Source organism: Vicugna pacos, chromosome 16 (assembly GCF_048564905.1).
Source record: "Vicugna pacos chromosome 16, VicPac4, whole genome shotgun sequence".
In the NCBI taxonomy this organism is placed as follows: Eukaryota; Metazoa; Chordata; class Mammalia; order Artiodactyla; family Camelidae; genus Vicugna; species Vicugna pacos.
The window spans coordinates 31,970,583-31,986,890 of NC_133002.1; the positions used below are offsets into that span (position 1 = coordinate 31,970,583).

Consider the following 16,308-nt stretch of genomic DNA (forward strand, 5'->3'; position numbering starts at 1 on the left):
GTCACTCGCAGCCACACATGGTCACTGGGACCCAGGTCAGCTTTGTCTGGGCAGCTCGGCCCTTGGTGCAAGCCACCGGCCCATCTGGAGAGGATTAGGGCTCTGGCCAACAAGGTCAGCTGGCCCCTTTCTGGATGGAGCCTTCCTCAGTCTTGCCAGGAAGTCTGAGGGCTGGGCAAGCAGAGCCTGGTCTAGGGGGCAGTGAAGAGGGAGTGTGGAGCATGGGGAAGCACAGGTGGCCTTTTTGGCAGCCCCAGCCCTGGCTTTGCAAAGGTCTGGGCAGTTTGCAAAGCCCTCTTGCCTCTGTCATCCCATTGACCCTCATGAATGAGGTAGCAAGGCAGGTACCTTTGGCCTCATAGGGATAGATGTTCAAGGCCCAGAGAGGGTGAGAGATTGGCCTGAAACTGCTCAATACATCTAGTTCTTTGTAGGGTACAATGAAGACCAGTAAGGCTGCCTCTTCCCCTAGGAGGTCCAGGCACAGCTCTGAAGGAGGGTACTTGGTGTTTTCTACCCCTCCCTCCTGTCTTCTTTCTGCTGTGTGTCTCCTTTCTCCCTTCCCCTGGTATCAGGCATGTACTTGACAATGGGATTCAGTAAACGGATTCAGAGAAAGGAGTCAGGGCCTTAAAGGGTTAGTTCTGTTGGGAGTGCTTGCATTTCCTAAAGAGAGCAAGGCTGAACATAAGTCTTGCTCAGCTGTGGAGTTTTAAGTCCTCAGCCTCTCTTCCCCTTTGCTGGGCCCTCTTGGGTATGATCCTTGCTCTATTGGCAAGACTGTCCTGGAGGAGCTGTGTGCCAGGGCCATGGGAGACAAGGGTCTCCTAGTTTGGGCAGTCATTTAAGTAATTACATCTCTTGGAGCTTCAGTTTCCTTATCTAAAAAATACCACCGAACTCCCACCCAGCAACCACCCAGCTCCCAAGGCTGTGAGGTGACTAAATAGGACAATGTATCATTGCTAAGCAGAGAGCATCACCTATGGGAAAATTCTCTCAGTTCCTGAGGGAGCCAGCCAGGCTGTGAGGGAGGTGTAAATGGGAGAGGGATGGAGAGGGCTGGAGGGGCTGGTGGAGCAGGGCCCAATTGGGGGTTCTCCCTCAAAACCAGAAGAGCTCTTAGACAAGAGTTAAGCCAACTGAGACCCAGAGAAAGGAATCTCTTGTCCCTTTCTTTCCCCCTCTCTGCCTGATGTTATTCATTCACTTAATAAAGATTTATTAAGCACCTACTATATGCCAAATTGGTGAGTAAAGTGGACAGAGTCCCTGCCCTCAGGGAATTTAGAGCCTAGAGTGGGAGCCAGCCATTTCATTACTACAGATGCAGACGTAATCCCAGGCTGGGTCACGTGCTCTGAGGCTGTGGACTCTTGTCTGGCCCAGTACTGTGTCCTTAGCACTTTGGCACTTAGTAGGCACTGCAATACTTGCTGAAAGAAGGCCACTCAGAGGAGGTGATGTCAGAGCTGAAGCTTGGAGGGTGGGAGTCAGAGACCATTCCACGGCTTCATATGCCTTCTTCGTGGATACTGCCTCGCTCCTCATCTCCCCACTGGGGTTAACAGCTCTCTGACAGGGATGTCAGAGTCCCCTGGTGTCCTGTACAGGGGTCAGGATGCCTTAGGCGCAGATCACCCCGGCCCCAAGCCCAGGGATTATTTGTTCAGATGGTACACATCTGTCCCCCTTTCTGAATATGTTCTAGAACTGAGTTCAGCCCAGAGTTGGGGGTGGTGGGGTGGCCTCGATGATGGATGAAGGTGTGGGGCCTGCTGACCATCAGGAAACCCAACCATTGGGCTGGGCAAGCCTCTCTGACCTCATTTCTCCCTGTGCTAGGAGGGTATGATTAGAGTCACTACCTCTGGCTGCTGGTGCTGGGGCCTCTTGATCCTGTCTGGGAAGGGCAGGCAGGCTAGGCAGACTGCAGACCGTTGAAGGGGAAGGTGTCAGATGGGTGGAGCCAACCGTAAATAGGCCCCTCTCCCAGAAGACCACTGCCAGTTCAAGACTCTGGTGCGGGCACACTCGGAATGAGAGCAGAGACTCCTGCCAGGAGAGAAAGGCACTTAAGGGATCTGCTTATTAGCATGAAATGCAAATGAGCCCGGCCTCATTTGCACAACTCTGTGCCGGGATTTGGCGAAAGGGCAACCTGGGAGGCGACAGAGCATCAGCCGCTCTTCCCTCCTCACTGCACTCCCCGCAACTCGCCTGGGAGGGAGCTGAGACCCACACCACGCGGCGGGAGGCGTGGGTGGTGCAGCCTTGGGAGAACGAAAAAACGCTGGGAAGTCGGGACGAGCGCAGGAGGTCATCCGGTCCATCCCTCTGCCTCTCCGCAGTGGCGTAAGAGCCCCCGCTGTCTCGGGAGAGGAAACTGACTGACCTGTTTGGCTCTGCCGTCTCTACCTCGCGCAGAGGTGGGGAAGAGATACCCGACGTCTAATCCTGGATGCCCTCCCCGCCCCACCTCACCTCAGCGCTCAGCACCTGGCTCCCGGGTACCCATATCCTTTAGGGATAGCACCAGCGGCGAGAGGGAGCTGGAGCTGACTGAGCCCGGGGAGTCAGGAAGGTGAGGAGGGGCAAGGGCCGGGGTCTGTACGTGTGTGTGCAAGCGTGGAAATCCTCGAGGACTCGCTGGGTAGGGTGGAGGTGTGCAAGTAAAGCAGCTTCACGAAGCTCCTGTTTTGAGGACAGCCTCCCCCTAGGCAGTGTTGGAACTCGAGGAAAAACTGAGGCACGGAGTGGGGGCTTGGTGAACCTTCGCAGGTGAAGAGTTGGCAAAGCCCAGCTCTATGCTTCCATCCCCTCCCACATACTTGAGATCCCCGCAGGTCCATTTGCAGGTTCCCCTCTGCTCTGCAGCTGCTCTTGGGGATCTGGGCTCTGGGTCTGGCGTGACCTGCCTGGGGCCACGTGTTCAAGCACGAAGCCCTCTCGTGAAGCTCAGGAGTGTCAGCGTGAGGTCAGAGTCAGCGAGTTAGGGTTAGAAAATTAGGGTCAAACTCTCAGAAGTGGACCTGGGTGGAGGATCAACAAGCCTGAGGTCAGTGGAGGCCACGCCCAGACCTTGCCTACCCCGGCCTTTCCTTGGCTCCGCCCATTTCCCTAAGACCAGCCTCCTTCAGCCTGAATCCCTACCCCTGCGACATCCCGCTCTGCTCGCCCTTTCCTCAGTCCTGCTCCCAGGCTCAACTCCAGGGTGGAGGATTAATCTGGTGGAGACCCGGGATTTCTCCCCAGGACCCTGGTCACATCCCTCACTCCGGGGCGGGCTGCCTCCCTTCAGCTCCAGGCCCGCCCAGAGCTGAGCCCCGCCCTCCGGCTGTGGTCCAATTCAGGGGTCGTGGACAAAGGATGCCCGGAGGCCGGTGGCGCTATCCCAGGACCCCGCGTCAAATACTCTGATTCCCTGGGGCCCCCTCCAGAGGAGTCCCTGAGACCCCAACGGCCAATAGGAAAGTGGGTTCGGTCTGGATAGCCGTCTAATTGGCTCCGGCCTTCGGGAGCGAACACCAGGGGCAAGGGGAGGGGAGAGGGGCGGTCCCAGGCTTTGGGGTGGGAACCGGATTCCAGCTGTGGCTCTCTCCCCGGCGCCCCCGCCCGCACTGCCACGGCGGCCGGCCAATGGGCATGAGGTTCGGAGCCGGCGGCGCGAGGCGATTGGCTGCGGGGCTGGCTGGGGAGAGGCGGGGCCGAGGCTTGAAGTTGGAGTGAGGGATCCAGCTGTGGTGTGCGCCGGGCTCCTCGCCGCCGCTTTCGCTTGCTCGCTCCGCGTCTCGGCCGGAGGAGGAGGCAGTGGCGCCGGCGACAGCTACGGCAGCGGCAGCCACCGCGGAGGCTGCGGCGGCGGCATCTCCGCCTCCACCCCCGCTCGGGACGGCCCCCCACCACCTCCCCGCCCCTCCCGGACGGTGAGCCCGCCGCCGGGCGGAGGAAAGAGCCACCCCTCACCCCCTCCAAACCCACCCCCGAAGAGAGTCCTCCTCCCCTCCCCCGCCGCCGCTGGCGCGGAGCCGGGACGATGCTGACCCCTTAGATCCTGCTCCAGCTGCGCCGCGGGAAGAGGGGGCGCCCCCCCGGACCCTCCGCCCTCCGTCCCCCTTCTCTCTCCCCTTATTGGGGCCGCTTCGCCGAAGGTAGCGCCGAATCTGGCGACTGGAGCCTGGGCGCGAAGCGAAGAAGCCGGAACAAAGTGAGGGGGAGCCAGCCGGCTGGCCCGGGGGGGCCCAGGGGCCCTGGGGAAGCGGGACTCGCGCCGGGCGGGGCTTCCCTGCGACCCGGCGCCCCGCGGGCAGCATGCCCCTGCGGGCAGGGGGAGCTGGGCTGAATTGGCCCTCCAGGGGGCTCAGCCTGCGACCTAGAGCCCCCCAGATGCGCCCCTGCCGGGGCCCCCCGGTTGCGTGAGGACACCTCCTGTGAGGGGCGCCGCTCGCCCCTCTCGAGACCTCCCGGGGCCCCGGCTGGCCAGAGGATGGACGAGGAGGAGGATGGAGCGGGCGCCGAGGAGTCAGGACAGCCCCGGAGCTTCATGCGGCTCAACGACCTGTCGGGGGCCGGGGGCCGGCCGGGGCCGGGGTCAGCGGAAAAGGACCCAGGCAGCGTGGACTCCGAGGCGGAGGGTCTGCCATACCCTGCACTGGCCCCGGTGGTTTTCTTCTACTTGAGCCAGGACAGCCGCCCGCGGAGCTGGTGTCTCCGCACGGTCTGTAACCCATATCCTCCGGGGCACGACGGCCGGGCTCGGGGGTCTGCAGGGGGGCGGGCCGCGCCGCCTCAGGGGACCAAAAGCTAGGTGAGTCGGAGAAGTGAGCCTGGAAGGTGGGCAGTTGAAACGGGGGTTGTTAAAGAGGGGAGGGGTTGTCAGAGTGGAAGCAGAGACACGAACAGGCTTGGCAGATACCCCAGGCGAGCCCCACCTTGGTACACACACCTCAGTCCTCCTTGGGGGGCTGGGATCCAGGCCAGGAAAAGAGAGGAGACGTGCCCCATTGGTTTGCAGCTGGATGCTCTCCAGATGTGGGCAGGGGAGGGTCGTCATACTCCAGATGTGGGAAGCTTCGGGAGCCTGAGAGCTCTACTCCGCCCGCCGCCGGTTAGCGAGCTGGGTTTGGTTTCCGAGTTTGGGGGGTGGGGTGGGGAGGAAGCTGAGGGGACGGGGGAGGGGGGATCGCAATCTCCTGGGTTTCCCTCCTGCCCCCGCTCTAAAGTTTGCAGTGGATTCTAGGGTCAGATCCCCCGACCTGGTGCTTGAGGCTGACGTTTTTACTGACCCAGAGGGAGATGTTGGGGGGCGGGGACCAGGTCCTAACCCCCACCCCCACCCCGCGGGTTGGAGGCACAACAAGGAGATTCCGGCGGCGGCTGATGTCAGGGGCCCAGAATAAGAACAAGATGTGGTGGAGGGAAGCTGTCTGCCCCCAGATCTGGAGTAGAGACCCTTTCAGTAAGAGCCCAGTGCTCAGAGTGCCTCCCTTCTTCCCAATTCTTTATTCAGTGTTGGGTGCTTAAGGTTGGGTTGGGGAGTTTTGTGCTTAATTTTTTTCTTGTGGAGGGAAAGACTGTGGCAGGAGCTTTAGCAAGTGGGGGATGGTATTAAGCTGACCCAAGTTACCCATCCCCTTTCTGTAGGAGTGCTCCCGCCTGATCGCAGGGCAGGTATGGGAAACCGCAGCCCTCCAGGAAAGTACGGGGTGGGGGAGGAGGGCAGTGAGACTGTGAGCCCGTTCATTAAGGAAGACTCAGGTCCACCACCCCATGTCTACCCCTTGGATAGGTTTGTGGAATGCAAGCCCCACATTCCAGGGAGATAGATTTAGCACTACCTCCTATCCTCTGCCCAGTCTGGAATGGTGTGGAAGACCCCAGACCCCTCATCCCGGTGGCATCTCCCCCTTAGCCCCTAGCACAAAATACTGCTTGACTAATGCCCTGGCTCCTGGCTCCGGGTCCCCCAAGTGGGTCCCGCCACTGCCGGAAAGAAGAGGGGTGCACTGCCATTCCAGGTCTTGACAGCTTCTCTTGGCTCTTTCCTCTCAACTCAGAGGCTCTTTTGGACCCAGGGTGGGAGACCTCCGTTCTCCCTTGTAACCCCTAAGAGCCCAGCTGGGACTCTGCTTTGGGGAAGTGGTGGGGGGAGCTTGGTGCCGCCCTCACTCTCTGCAGCTCTGCTGCCTCTAGTGCGCAAAGCAGGGATGTGAGTCTGGGTCCCCCCAACCCCCATCCTCCCGTGGGTCTTTAGGAAGCTCCTCTCATCACACGCTCTATCCACCCTCTGCTCCTTCCTTTCTTTCTGAGCTGCAGAAAAAAGGTGGGGGCCTCAGTGGTCTGTGGGCCTGTGGAACAGGCACATCTTGGGCCCCCCATCCCAGGCCCCTTTCTCAGTGGTAGGGATGGAGATGGAGAACAAATGTGTCTGAAAAGAACAGGCTCAGGGCATCCCTCCTCTCCACTCCTAATCCCACCCTTTTTGGGAAAAAGCACCAGACTCATCCCTTCCTTCTCAGGAGCCCAGGAGGAGGTGGAGAAATCCTCTCTCCTTTCCCTCCTCCTTCAAAACCAGACCTCTTGACTAGCATCTGCGCACCTGCCTTATGTTCAGGTACTAGTGGATGGTCTGGGGTCAGATTCCTTCCGTGAGGGTTCTGGGTGGGGGAAGTGGAGAAAGCGAGAATGAGAGAAGAGAGCTGGGGGCCCAGTGCATGCCTCGGGGGTTCTGGGGTGTGGGGCATTGGCATCACTAGGTCTGGACAAGCCTGAGATGTGCTCCCCCAACTCCCATCACACCCACTTATCAAGGGAAACCTGTGTTTTCACTGCCAGAGGGGCTCTGGACTGACTGTTGGGCCTCAGTCTTTCTCTTTCTCTCTTGTTGGTATCTGTGAGGCTTCCTTTGACTCCACAAGGTTCCTCTCTGCACCTCTGAGCTGGAGGGATGTAAGGACACCTTCCCTCAACTAATTGAAGCTAGTTAGTATCTTCTTGACATTTTTCTCAGCCCCTTCCTCTCTTAGCCTCTTTAAGAGACCAGGTTTCCTAGAAAGGAGATCTAGACCCAGGTAGGAAGTAGTGTGTGAGTGTGCGTGTGTATGTGTGTGTGTGTGTGTGTGTGTTGGAGGGAGGAAGGGAAGCGAATGGAAGGAGGGGCTCGGAAGTGCGTGTTTGGTTACTGAGGAGACCGGGGACTCAAGGACGGTCAATTCAGAGTTAGAAAGGTCCCCTCCTCCCAGGTTATAGGGGAAGGAGTGTTGGACATTGCAGTGTGTGTTTCTTCAAGTGTGAGGGAGTGAGTGCCCCTCCCGGGAAGGAGATCCTGAGCATTCCCTCTCCGGCTGTTGTGTCACATCTGGAAGTTTGTGTAGGAGTTTCTCCAAGCTCAGAGCCCAGCACAGCTTTTTCTCATTTGGAAATCACAGGCTGGCATTTGGGATGCCGAGAAGGGGAGTGGGAAAGGGGCCAGAGGGGGAGAAGGGAGCCTGCCAGGAGTAGGGGGAGGAGAAGGGGGAGGCCTGAACAGCGGGAGCCCTAATGGCTTCCAGAAGTGAGTGAGTGTGTGACTGTGTCACTGTGTGTGTCTGAGTGTGTGCGTCTGGAGGAAAGGGGGCACCAGGAATTTCTGGAGTTTTCCCTGCCACTGTCCCAGTCTCCCAAGTTTCCCTGCTTCTTTTACCTAGGGAGAGGTCTCCATTTTGGTCCTCAGAGGAAATGGGAGGGGAGGTGTTCCTCCTGGCTTCTCACCAATTCCCTCTCATTTTCAAACCCAAGGCTCTCCAGAGGGGGTTCTGGGGAGAAGAGCTTGTCCTGGGGAACTGAACCGGACCGAAGAGGGCCAGAGCATCCCCTGGCACTCTTTCTGCCCCAGACCCACCTTTCTTCTGGGTCACACACACACACTCTGCTCCATCGAACTGTTGGGGGACTCCCTATCACCTACAGTGCCAGTTGGAGCCATTCCTGGGATTACCCCCATGACACAGCCCCCCTTCACCCCTTGCCTGCTCCCGCCCCAGCTCTCACCCCGCCCTGCCTGCCTCAGCCAGGATGGCGACAGACACAACTGCTCACACACGCAGACATGCACGCTCACACACACACACACACACACACACACACACACACACACGAATCACAGACGTTTGAATCAGATTTCTGGCCTATTTCCCCTCCGAAAGATTCCAGCGGGCTGGCTCTCTTGTGTCTCTGTCTCTGGGTGGGGCTGGCTGCCTTTCCTCGGGCTTCAGTTTTCATTTCAGCTGGAAACCTCTCTCCCCACACACCCACACGCTGGAGCGGGCCGCAGGGAGACCACTGGCAAACAGGCCTGTGGGAGTGGGGGCTCGGCTAGGGGAATCCCCCTTTCCGCCTCCTTAGCAGAGCCCTGCTCCTGAACCCCGAGATCTCCCCCTGCTGGGGGAATGCTGAACCCCATAGACACCAGCCTCTCCAGGGGTGAATGAGACAAGCACTCCACCTTCCCACCGAGTACTAGGAGGCCAGGATTCCCGGACCTGGGCCCTTTTCCTCTTCAGTGCTCCCCAGTCTCAGATTTCCAGGCTCCTCTTGGGGAATGGGGCAGCTGGAGGGCCTGCTTCCTGCCCAGAGCCCCCTGGGCCCCTAGAGGTGGCCCAGCCCTCCTCCCTTCTTGTTCCACCTTCCTCTCCCTTGTAGCTGCCAGATTAGACAAGGGCTCTAGATAAAGCCCCGCAGAGAGGACTCAGTTGTGCAGATAACATGCTCTAGTTCTCTCTCCTGGAGGGAGAAGAGGAGGAGGGATGTGAGTGGGGTTCCTCACCCTGCCATTTCCTTTTTCTCTTCTTTTGATGGTGGGTTGTGAGGAGAAGAAAGATCCTCCCCTCTCCTACCCACCTCCCCCTTTGGGATCCACTCCAGCCCGGACAGTCACCATAGCAACAGTAGACATGTGACTGCACAGGTCTCTCATAGTCGCTATGGCAACCAGTGTCCCCCATTCCCTTGGTTGCCATGGGGACTTGTCACATGGTTCCCCCCCAACCTGATAACCTGTGGGTCTCCCTGCTTCCTCTTCCTTGCATGAGGACAAGACAGCAGCCTGGATGAGGGGAGTTCATGTGTGAAGGGGTCCCTTTAATTACCATGGCAACAAATCCACACCACCTGGTGACACATCCTCCTGTTGTTATGGCGACAGAGGAACATCACGCAGTGACATATGGCCATATTCCCAAGGAAATGAGCCCTACCCTGAGAAGGGTGAAAGACCCCCCACTGCCATTAATTATTCCTCCATTGAGATTGTCCCAAATTTTCCTGTGCTTTGGTGTTTTCCCTGTCCATTTATGTTTATCTGTAGGGAAAAGGGAGAGGTGAGAGTGGGCAGGATGTACTTGGGAGTCAGGTGAATTGCCAAGGGGCCTCTTGAGATGGGGCTTCTGTGGTTAAGAGCTGGAGGTGGGGTTATCTGGAGGCAGACTCTGGCTATAAGAGGCCCCAGTGTGAGCATGTGTAAGGTGGGGACAGAAGGAGGGACAGCTCCTCTACGGTGTCTCTTCTCCCCATCCCCACCCCCCAGTTATAATCAGTTCCTCACTGTAGAAGCAAACAAAGCAGGAAAACATGAATGGGGAGATACATCTGGCTTCTAGGCAGGGAGACTGATTGATGGATTGACTTACTCATTTATTCTTCCCATGTACTGATCATCCGCTACATGCCAGGCACATACCACTCCAAGCGCTGTGGGAGCTTAGATATATCAGAGTTCCCTTGGCTCAGTGAGGGAGATGAGACAAGGCCACAGGTGACATGGTGGAATCCCTGCCATTAGAAGGGTCCAAACAGGTGTCTCGGGAGCCCCTCTCCCCAGAACTACCCACCTCCCCTCATGTAGAGACATCTGCTCACATGAATCCCTTCCAGAGCAGTGGAGAGAAGGGGGCTAGCTTGGAGAAAGCAGACCAGTTCTTGAGGGTAATTGTGTCCTTCCCTTTCCAGTTGATGGCCTCAATGGAGCTCCCTCCTTGTCCCCTTTTTTTCAGGATGACCCCTGGCCGACCCCCATTCTGGGGAGAGATCCATTGGGCTGTGGCTCCACTCAGGAAAATAGCTCTATGGAAACAGCACTCTTCATTTCCCCCTTCCATCTACTTACCCCAAAAACCTAGAACTTTTTTTTATTTTTTATTTAACATCTTGTGAGGATGTGAGTTTAGGGAAATTGCAGTGCTTTGGGAAGCTTGGGTACCTGTCGGTGGGAAGGGAGGCGAGTCTCAGGGAAAAGGGCCTAGGTGGCAGGAAAGGGTAGGAGGGCTGTGAGGGGATTCAATGTGGACTCCTAGAGCGGGGAGGTTCAGGACAGGGAGTGGGTATGGCTGGGCCCAGCTTCGAGGAAAGTCCTTGGGTTGCTGGTCACAGCCTTCTCACTCCAGAAGTGGAGTTATGACAGGAAGCTTCCCTGTACTCCAGGCTGTCTCCACCGCATGGAGTCTGGCTTGGTGCGTAATGTTGTAGGCGGCCATGACACCCTCCCTACCTCCACCCCCGGACCTTCTCCTTTCCCCAGCCCCTGACTCTCTGCTGGTTTCTAGCCTCTTTGCTCTACCCTACCCCTCTCATATTTCCCTTGAGAAAAATAGGATGCTTGGTCGCTTATCTGTGAGTCTAATACCCAGAACCTTCTAAGGTTCAGAGGCCACTTTGTACATTCTCCTGTTGATGGACTGGAAGTGAACCCCTTAATGAAATCCACTATGTGGAAAGACTCAGGGTTTAGGAGGATCCTTCTCTCCCCCTTGCTGCAAAACCTTCTGTTTTAGTGGATCTGGGGTGGGGCTTTGCTGGAAGCCGTAAGAAGGTGTGATGGTGTCATGGTCTGTACACAGGGTACCGTCCACTAGTCACAGGCCAGGGGCTTATGTCTCGCACAGGGCCTGGTGTGTAGTGGGTCCTCATTACTTACATGTGTGAATGTGTCTGGAGGCCATCTGAGGGCTTTGAGAGGCCAGGGGCTGCTGGTGGAAGAGGCAGCCTGAGACTCCGGTTCTGTGGTGCCTGTCTGCCTCGGCCTGTGTGTCTGGGGCTGGTGTGGTCATGACAGCTCCTTCTCAGCAGCCTGCCCAGCTATGGAAGCTGCTATCCCAGATCGGAAGCTTGGAAACCTCAGTCTCATCCAGGTTTCTCTCGTGACCTTCAGTACATGATTTTGGCTGTCTGGGCCTCAGTCTCCTTGGGTCCTGGGGAAGAAGATGATCTAGCCTGGGTGCTTCATGGGACTGCTGTGAGCATCAAATGTGGCACGCTGTGAAAGTGCTTGGTAAACTGTAAGGCAGGCATAATCTGACTTTAGGTTTGAGTCACACATTCACATACATTATCTCATTTGCTTCTCACATCTTCCCTGTGAGGTAGGGAGAATAGGATTCAGATTCAGCAGCAAACTCTTGGTGCCTGGCATTTCCACAAGCACGATCGATTTTATCCCTTAAATGGCTTGTGTAAATAGTCAGGGTATTTGTGGCTTTTCCTACTTTACAGACAAGCTTGTCCAGAGAGATGAGATGGCCGAGCTGGGACTGGGCCTGGGGGCCAGTGTGATATGTAGGCCAGGGCCCTCCCCACACACCTGGCTGCATCTCATATGGGGTTGGGGAGTCAAGAAGTGACAGGGGCTTGGGCAGGACGTGGGGGCCCAGGCTTAACTCCAGCCCTGGCCAGCTTTGTCCTTGACCACTTGCTACCTGGTTTGAGCGCATCAGCATGTTGGTCATCCTTCTAAACTGTGTGACCCTGGGCATGTTCCGGCCGTGTGAAGACATCGCCTGTGACTCCCAGCGCTGCCGAATCCTGCAGGTGAGTGTGTATGTGTCGGGGGAGGGGCCAGCTCCTGAGCGCCTGGTAACCCTGATACCGTCTCTGCAAGAGGTTCTGAGCCCACAGGGTGGGGTGGGGGGTGGGGGGCGTTCCCCCACCCTTTTCTCAGTTTCAGCAGCCTCTTGTCCCTGCATCAGGCCTTTGACGACTTCATCTTTGCCTTCTTCGCCGTGGAGATGGTAGTGAAGATGGTGGCCTTGGGCATCTTTGGGAAAAAATGTTACCTGGGAGACACTTGGAATCGGCTTGACTTTTTCATCGTCATTGCAGGGTGAGGGCTGGGGCTTGAAGCGGGAGGGCGATGGAGCAGATCGGTCCTTCCTCCGGGACCTTGGGCTAGACCCTGTGCCCACCTCCAGCACACTCACCACACTGCTTGTCCCTGGCTGCTCACCAAGGGTCCAAGGCTGTCCTGCCCACAGTGCTCAGCCTGTACCTCTCTGAATTCCACGGCCTGTCCATCTGCAGCCTCCTCCATTTGTTCTCTGTTCTCTGTCCTTGGCTTGGGGGGTGGCCTTACCCCCAGTTGGAGAGCTGGCTTTTCAGAGTCCCTTGGTGGAGGGGGAGGAGTCAGAGATCCTGTTGCCCCCACAGCAGGATTCCTCATTGACCTCTCCTGCCCCACACGGTGGCCTCAGACTTAAAGGGCCTCCCTTTGGGCCCCTCCCTGCAGGATGCTGGAATACTCGCTGGACCTGCAGAACGTCAGCTTCTCAGCTGTCAGGACAGTCCGCGTGCTGCGACCGCTCAGGGCTATTAACCGGGTGCCCAGTGAGTGACCCCTCAGCCCTCGGCCCCTGCATGGAGAGCCCCAAGAGGAAATAAGGAAATCTCAGACCCTACCCCTATCTCCTGACCGCTGTCAGGCCTCGGCAGGGCCTAGCACCTTGAGGCAGGCCCCACCAGAGGAGGGCTCAGGGGGAGCTGGGTCACTGGAGCCAAATGGAGCCCCATACCCACTGAGGCACTGTGAGAGTTACCTGCAAAGACCCTACCCCCTCACTTTAGCCTGATTTTCAGTCAGAGTCTCGCGAATGTCTCAGATGACCTCTTCCCTTCAGCCAGACCAGCACTCCCTCCAGTGGAACAGAGGTGGGCTGGAGCAGGGTGGAGAGGCTGGCAGGCCAAGAGGAGTGGGTGCAAAGTGGGATGGCCATTTCTAGCCAGAACCGCCTCTCATACAGTCTGGTTCCTGTTGGTGAGACCACACTGGCCACACTAAGCACAACTCTCAAGACAAGGCCACTCCATGCCTCATCCTCCCGCCTGTGTCCTCTTCCTCTTTCCACCCCCTTCCAACCCGCTGCAGCAACTAACTGCCGGGACCATTATCTAAATTAAACCGCATTGGTTTCTGAGCCAGCCAGGCTTTGGCAGCTCCAGCTCCCCCTACATCCCGCCCCCCACCCTTGCTCAGGCCCCCTTTGCAACTCCTCAGCCTACACAAGCTGCAGATGGTCTCCGATGCAGTCCCAGGAGTTGGGGTGGGGTGGGGGCATCCTTCTGGGGCTCTGTGTCTGATGTAGCAGTAGCCCCCTTTGCTGTGTGTGCATGCATGCCTGTGTACATGTGCGCGTGTGTGCGTGTGCGTGTGCGTGTGCGTGTATCTGGGTGGGCAGAGCTGCTCAGTGTTTCCTCCAGGCATTGGGGTGTGTTCGTGTTAGGAGCTCCAGACGAGGGGCACGCCTTCTCTCCTCTCCCGCCCCAGGTGATGGCTGGCAGATTTATAGGCCTCTAACTACCGGTATAATTCCCTTAATGCAAACCCTGAGGAATTGATCTCAGTTGGAGCACAGAGGAGCTGAAGGGGGCTGAGGCTGGGGGAGGGGGAGAGGGACTGAGTGAAAAGACTAAGCTGGCAGGGGCAGGGCAGTCACCAAGAGGGTTAATTAGCAGCTGCTTAGAAGCTTTTTCCCTGGAGGGGGCAGGGAGCCTTGAGTGACACTTTGGGGGTTGAAACTAGCCACCAGAGGTCTGTGTGCTTGACAAGGGCTTGGTGGCCTGGGGGCTAGATCTGGAGTATGGCAATATCTTAAGAGCGGGGTTGTGGTGGCTCTCCCTGTAGAAGGGGTTGTTAACTGATGGCCACCTGAGGAAACAGTCTTGTGTCTCCTCAGGTCCTGACTGTGAGGATCTGGACCAAGCAGAGACTAGACTCAGGGAGGGGGCTCAGGACCATGGTGAAGTGCGGGGCATCTTGGCCGCTGTTGAGGGGTTGGCTCTCAAAGGGAAATTCCCACCTGTTAACGTCCTTCCTGGAGTTCTCTGCCTTGGTTTCCCCAGTGACTTTGGTAGCGGTAACTTAGAAAGGTCAAGTGACTATGTTTGGTGAGAGAAGGAAGTAGGATGGGAGTGTGTGTGTGTGTGTGTGTGTGTGTGTGTTTGCGTGCACGTGTGCGAGTGCGAATGCATGTGTGTTAGGGACCAGGATTTGGAAGCAGAGAGCCTGGTTTAAGTCCTGGCACCTACATTTAGCAGCTCTGTGATACTGGACAAGTCATGTCAGTTCTCTGGAGCCTCCATCCTCATCTGCAAACTGGGGGTGATATCCCTGCTGTGAATCATCCCTGCTGGGGAGTTAGGTGGGATGCGGTGGAGGAGAGTGCTTTGGAAACTGCGGCCACTCTGGCCCATCCTTGGCGGTACTGACTGCTGTGGGCCAAGAGGCACAGCAGGTAAGGGTTGGGGGCTGCAGGGGCTGCCCGCAGAGTTAGTGGTGTCTGTTGGTCTCCCTCCAGCTTTGGGCCATCTCAGCCTCAGAGGCCCTGGTGGGCCCCCTCTGGGAGTGCTGCCAGGCCAGTGGCAGGCAGCCTAGCCTGGCCAGCCTGGCATCCCCAGCGTGGCTTCTGCCCCCACAGGCATGCGCATCCTCGTCACGCTGCTGCTGGACACGCTGCCCATGCTGGGCAATGTCCTGCTGCTGTGCTTCTTCGTCTTCTTCATCTTCGGCATCGTTGGTGTCCAGCTGTGGGCAGGGCTGCTTCGTAACCGATGCTTCCTGCCTGAGAATTTCAGCCTGTGAGTGGTGCTGGGGCTGGGAGGTGACCTGGGTGCTGTTGTGGGGCTGGGACTTCCCTCAGTCCCTGTTGCTAGTGACATCTCTTCTCATGTCAGTGATGTGTCTTGGTTCTCAAAATTGGCTTCACACTGGAGTCACTGGGGAGTTTAAGTAATTGCTGAGGCCTGAGTTACCCCCTCTCAGGTTTTGATCTCATCGGTGTGGGGTTCAACCTGGGCATGGGGATTTTTAAAAGTTTCTCAGTGAGCCTACAGCACAGCCACATTGGAAACCACTGCTCTAGGATGTAGCCTTCCCACATGCTGACTCTGGAGTTTCACGCTCAGCCCTTCAATGCCCTCCTACCCACACCCACAAATCCTTGCCCCTGCCCAGTGCTTGCCCTGCATGCCTCAATGCATGTCCCACTCCTCCCTGTCCCCTCCGCAGCCCCCTGAGCGTGGACCTGGAGCGCTATTACCAGACGGAGAACGAGGACGAGAACCCCTTCATCTGCTCCCAGCCGCGCGAGAACGGCATGCGCTCCTGCAGGAGTGTGCCCACGCTGCGTGGGGACGGCGGCGGCGGCCCGCCCTGCGGCCTGGACTACGAGGCCTACAACAGCTCCAGCAACACCACCTGCGTCAACTGGAACCAGTACTACACCAACTGCTCAGCGGGGGAGCACAACCCCTTCAAGGGCGCCATCAACTTCGACAACATTGGCTATGCCTGGATCGCCATCTTCCAGGTGGGGCAGCCTGGGCACCGGGAGAGTCCCCAGAACACAAGGACAAGGACACAGTCCATTGCCAGGGCTGGGATGGGGTCAGAGCCCCTGGGGGAAACTGCAGGAGGCTTTAGGGGGCCCAGAGTCAGCTTGCCCCTCTCCACCTCCCCAGGTCATTACGCTGGAGGGCTGGGTCGACATCATGTACTTTGTGATGGATGCTCACTCCTTCTACAACTTCATCTACTTCATCCTTCTCATCATCGTGAGTGCCTCCTCAGGCCCCGTGGGGATCTGGAATCCTGGAGAAATGGATGGGGGAAGTCTGGAGAGGGAAAGACTGGTTCTGTCTGAAGTTCTAGCTCTCACGACAAGCTTCACAGAGATGCAGACAGAAGGCACATGTCGTGAGGAGTCAGGAGGAAATCCAAGGTCAAGCCCTGTCTGTCACTACCACTTATAACCTTGAACAAGTCATTCCCCATGAGGTCCCGACCCCACCCTGGGCATCTGTTTCTTCATCAGATGGTTCCCAACCTGGGGTGATGCTGCCTTTCCTGGGGCGCATTTGGAAATGGCAAAAGGTGGTCCTGTTTTTTTTTTTTTTACAAGGACTAGTGGAACACTGTTGGTATTTTTGGGGGGGCAGGAGGGAAGATAATAAACACCCTGAAATGGCAGTCCTGCAAACAAATAGTCGTTCCACCCCAAATTCCTATTA

At 57.5% G+C, this 16,308-nt stretch overlaps 1 protein-coding gene across 15 annotated transcripts in view; it reads left to right on the plus strand.

The window, feature by feature from the left end:
- Positions 1 to 4,202: 4,202 nt before the first annotated feature.
- CACNA1G (calcium voltage-gated channel subunit alpha1 G) overlaps positions 4,203 to 16,308 on the plus strand; it is a 61,325-nt gene continuing 49,219 nt past the window's right edge. For 7 of the 15 annotated variants that reach the window (XM_072938649.1, XM_006218425.4, XM_072938648.1 and 4 more), the window contains exons 1-7: positions 4,203 to 4,728; positions 11,727 to 11,838; positions 11,997 to 12,130; positions 12,533 to 12,630; positions 14,718 to 14,877; positions 15,308 to 15,608; positions 15,760 to 15,852. In XM_072938649.1, the coding sequence (XP_072794750.1) occupies positions 4,487 to 4,728; positions 11,727 to 11,838; positions 11,997 to 12,130; positions 12,533 to 12,630; positions 14,718 to 14,877; positions 15,308 to 15,608; positions 15,760 to 15,852 (1,140 nt within the window). In that variant the 5' untranslated portion in view covers positions 4,203 to 4,486. Of the gene's footprint in view, positions 4,729 to 11,726; positions 11,839 to 11,996; positions 12,131 to 12,532; positions 12,631 to 14,717; positions 14,878 to 15,307; positions 15,609 to 15,759; positions 15,853 to 16,308 lie in introns of those variants that run through there. The other 8 variants (XR_012059533.1, XR_012059534.1, XM_072938641.1 and 5 more) reach the window with 2 other exon arrangements.